The following is a 4,174-nucleotide window of genomic DNA, read 5'->3' on the forward strand; positions in this document are numbered from 1 at the left end:
GGGGGGGATCAGAGAAAGATACAGCATTACTGCATTATTAATGCTTTATTACTGAACCAGAGAAAGATGTTATTACTACATTATAATTATTATTAAATAGATAGATTGATATTTATTGATCCCCAAAAAATGGGAGTTACAGTGTTACAGCAGCACACAAAATATACATACATACAATATACATGAAATAATAATTATAATAACAAAATATAAGAATGTAAGAACAAATATTTAAGTATATACAAGATCGGAAAAACAAAATGTGCAACTGTTTAAATATAAGTATGCTAAAAAATGATATAAGAAGGAGCGTGAACGTACTGTGAGAAGACGCAGATGATGTCTCCTTCAGTCAGCTCGTATGGAAATCCTCCTGCAGGACACGGAGCAGAGGACAGTTTAACAATAACAACAACAATAACAATAATATCAGTCACACAGCACATAAACGCTGAAAACTTCCAGTAAAAGGTTTTCCTCCTCAGGTTTCTGAGGCAAGGTTCAACGTTACGGTTGTTTTTCTTTGTCTGGTTGCGCAAGCAAAAAAAACAAAAAAAACTTTATTTTTAAACGAAAAACATTTGTACTCGCAAGACATATATTTTTAACTGGCCTTTATTTTAAAAATTTCCTAGAATTTTTTTTCTTTTTTTTTCTTTTTAAATCGCAAAAACATAAGATTCGGACAACAATATTCCGACAATATATATATATTTTTTTAACTTAATATTTTTTATATTTAAGTTTCTGGGGTTTAACGTTACGTTTGTTTTTCCCTCGTCTGGTGTCGCAAACAAAAAAAACAAAAATTCTACTTGCAAAACATCTATTTGTAACTATCCTTTATTTAAAAAAATTCCCAGAATTTCTTTTCTTTTTAAAATCGCAAAAACGTCATAAGATTCGGACAACAATATTCCGACAATATTTTTTTTTTTTTAGGTTTCTGGGGTTTAACGTTACGGTTGTTTTTCTCTCGTCTGGTCGCGCAAGCAAAAAAAAACAAAAAATATTATTTATTTTTTTTTAATGAAAAACATTTCTACTTGCAAGACATATATTTTTAACTGGCCTTTATTTTAAAAAATTCTGAGAATTTTTTTTCCTTTTTTTAAAAAAAATCGCAAAAACATAAGACAACAATATTCCGACAATATTTTTTTTTTTTTTTAAACTTAATTTTTTTTTTTTTTTAGGTTTCTGCGGTTTAACGTTAAGGTTGTTTTTCCCTCGTCTGGTCGGGCAAAAACAAAACAATTCTACTTACAGGAAATCTATTTTTCACTGGCCCTTATTTTGAAAAATTCCCAGAATATATATTTATCAAAGAAATTCAATTAAATCAAAAAATGTCGTGTGTTTTTTTACTCCTCAAAGAATAAGTGCAGACAACAAAACATCCTATTTAAAAAAAATAAACAAACTTGAACCCTGGAGAGAAAACACTACTACTATTATCAGTATTGTTATTAATATTAATAATAATAATATTATTATGTAATCTTACCGACAAACACCCAGGCGCTGTCCTTGTACTCGCTGTGCCAGGACACGGACTCCTTCACCCCGAGACTCGCCTCGCGAGCGTTCAGCTCGTTGATCAGCTTCACTTTGGTCAGCGGGCTGCAAGAGGACCACCGTTAACGGGCTCAGTACTTCATCTAAAGGTACAGGGACTGGTTCCTGATAAATAACATCCCAGAGTCCTGGTCTAGACCTGCTCTTTATGGAAGACCTGGGAGATAAATAACATCCCAGAGTCCTGGTCTAGACCTGCTCTTTATGGAAAGACCTGGGAGATAAATAACATCCCAGAGTCCGGTCTAGACCTGCTCTTTATGGAAGACCTGGGAGATAAATAACATCCCAGAGTCCTGGTCTAGACCTGCTCTTTATGGAAAGACCTGGGAGATAAATAACATCCCAGAGTCCTGGTCTAGACTTAATTTACAGATAGAGCAGGTCTAGACCGCTCTATAATTTACCCAAAGGACCCAATAAGTTATACATGTGTATTTTAATATGGTGAACGCAATATGAACCCGATGTGTGTGTCATGGGTTCACTGTTCCCAAAATGCACTCTCAGCACACATCACCAGTTATAGGAAGCTATGTGTGTAGAACCCTTCACGCCAGACTCCATTCAAACTTCGTTCAATTTTACGTTTCTCAATTAACAGGAATAATGCAAGTGGGAGTGATAAGTACAGATGGAAGAGTGCAAGATTAGGATTGTTTCATGACTTGCTTCCTTTCTTCTGTCGGTCTTCACTCGACCAATCAGCCCAAATCGAGTAATTAGAAACAAAAACAAATCTCCTTCAACAGAGCTGGCCGTGGTGATCCATGACAGGATCCATGCAAACACACCACAAAACTCGGATCCTGTTGATATAGGAACTGTTTTATTTGAGCCGAATTAATGAACTGCTTCTAAAGGTGTATTATGAGTTTGGAAGTTGTGTTTTATGATGTATGTTTACAAGCCGTTTAAAGTCAATGGTTAAAGTCCGAGTAATGTTAACGCGGTCCGGAGCAACTAGCATGTACGTGGAGAGGAAGCTAAGTTTGGTTAGCTAGCTGCTAGCGCTGGCGTACATAGGAGGATAGATACCACGGCCGTGTACATTGAAGTAAAAGAGACAAACACAATTACTTATTTTTAAATGTTAAATGTTAAAATGTGTACTTACTTCATGGTGAACACAAGGTACAGAAACCGATGCTACGGAAGGAATTGTCTACTGGTGAGAGCTACATAGATATTTTGCTAGGTCAATGAAGGCATGACCCGCCCTACTCTGCCTCTGATTGGCTGCCACACGCAGCCTGCTCTGTTTCGGTTGGTTAATGTAGAAGAGAGGCGTGTGATTGGTTAGGGTTAGGGTCAGGGAAGCGAAGCCGACACGAGCCACTTCCGCATGAATTCCCGCCTCTGCTGCCGCCTGCTGTTTAAGTGACAGCTACAAGCTAAATTTCTGTGACTAAATAATTATTGTTTTGAGTGTATATATTATCAAAAAGCCATTATAGTGATTTTAACATCTAGTTGTTTTATAAAAAAATATATATTTGATGCCCTAGTTCCGTTAAAACATGTAAATTATCCGCCATTACACGGTTATTGCCGTAACTGTTTTCACCGTCTCTGGTATGTATTTCCTAGGAGGGCGAAGGCATGTCCTGCCTTACTCTGCCTGACTCGGCGTCTGATTGGCTCACCCATACACTCTAGCCAATCAGAAGGCGAGCAGGGCCGCCTGTGCCGCAGACGGCGCTGTGACGATGGCCGCCATCTTCTTGACCCGGTTGGTAAACACCGGTCTGTCAGTTGGGAGACAGACATCGAGTAACGTACCTTTCACTTGTATTTCAGTGGAGATTCTACTGCTTCTCTTTACCATTTTATTTGTAGAATTGAATCCGCGTTGACGTACCCATCACGGGACGAGGTTTAGGAATGCTGCGATAGCTAAACGGTAACGGTTAACGTTAGCCAGTTTAGCTGTAGCTAGCTAGCAGGGATTTTAGCTAGCTAGGTAGCTAGGTAGCTAGCTAGTAAATATGGCTCGGTAACAGTTTAAAACTACAGTTTGGTTTTCTGGAAGTCTTCTGCGGGTAAGTACAACATTACCTGGAGATACAGCTAATTAAAGAAGTGTACTACTCGGCTCAGAGCTTAATTGCGCATGCTCATAGTTGTAATATGCATGTAACTTTATATAGATAAATAAAATGGGAAATTATTGAGTTAGAGCAGCAAAATCAGTCACACAGATCAGAATATAAATGTAAATGAAATACTACGATACAGTATACATACATACAATACACATGGAATACTAATAGGATAAAATACATGAACTACTATTTGATTATATACAATTTGGGAATACAAAAATGTGCAACTGCTTAAACAGTATAAGTATGTAGATGAACTTTACTGCAGTATTGTGTACATATTTGTATTTATAGATAGAGAGATAAATAGATAAATACTTTATTCGTCCCAAAGGAAATTTTAGGCATCCTGTAGCAAGACAACCATAACACAACAAACACATACACACATATACACACACACACACACACATATACACACACATATACACACACACACACACACACACACACACACACATATACACACAGATACACACACACAACAAACA

The 4,174-nt window shown here is 37.1% G+C and overlaps 1 protein-coding gene across 1 annotated transcript in view; it reads right to left on the reverse strand.

The window, feature by feature from the left end:
- The window catches only part of rbmx2 (RNA binding motif protein X-linked 2), a 5,491-nt gene extending 2,543 nt beyond the window's left edge, over positions 1–2,948 (reverse strand). Inside the window, exons 1-3 of the mRNA XM_034890873.1 lie at positions 2,696–2,948; positions 1,508–1,623; positions 318–373 (exon numbers count right to left, since the gene is read on the reverse strand). Of these exons, the coding sequence (XP_034746764.1) occupies positions 318–373; positions 1,508–1,623; positions 2,696–2,700 (177 nt within the window). The 5' untranslated portion in view covers positions 2,701–2,948. The remainder of the gene's footprint in view (positions 1–317; positions 374–1,507; positions 1,624–2,695) is intronic.
- Between the last annotated feature and the right edge of the window lie 1,226 nt (positions 2,949–4,174).

The sequence above is a fragment of the Etheostoma cragini genome, chromosome 13, assembly GCF_013103735.1.
Source record: "Etheostoma cragini isolate CJK2018 chromosome 13, CSU_Ecrag_1.0, whole genome shotgun sequence".
NCBI classification, from domain to species: domain Eukaryota; kingdom Metazoa; phylum Chordata; class Actinopteri; order Perciformes; family Percidae; genus Etheostoma; species Etheostoma cragini.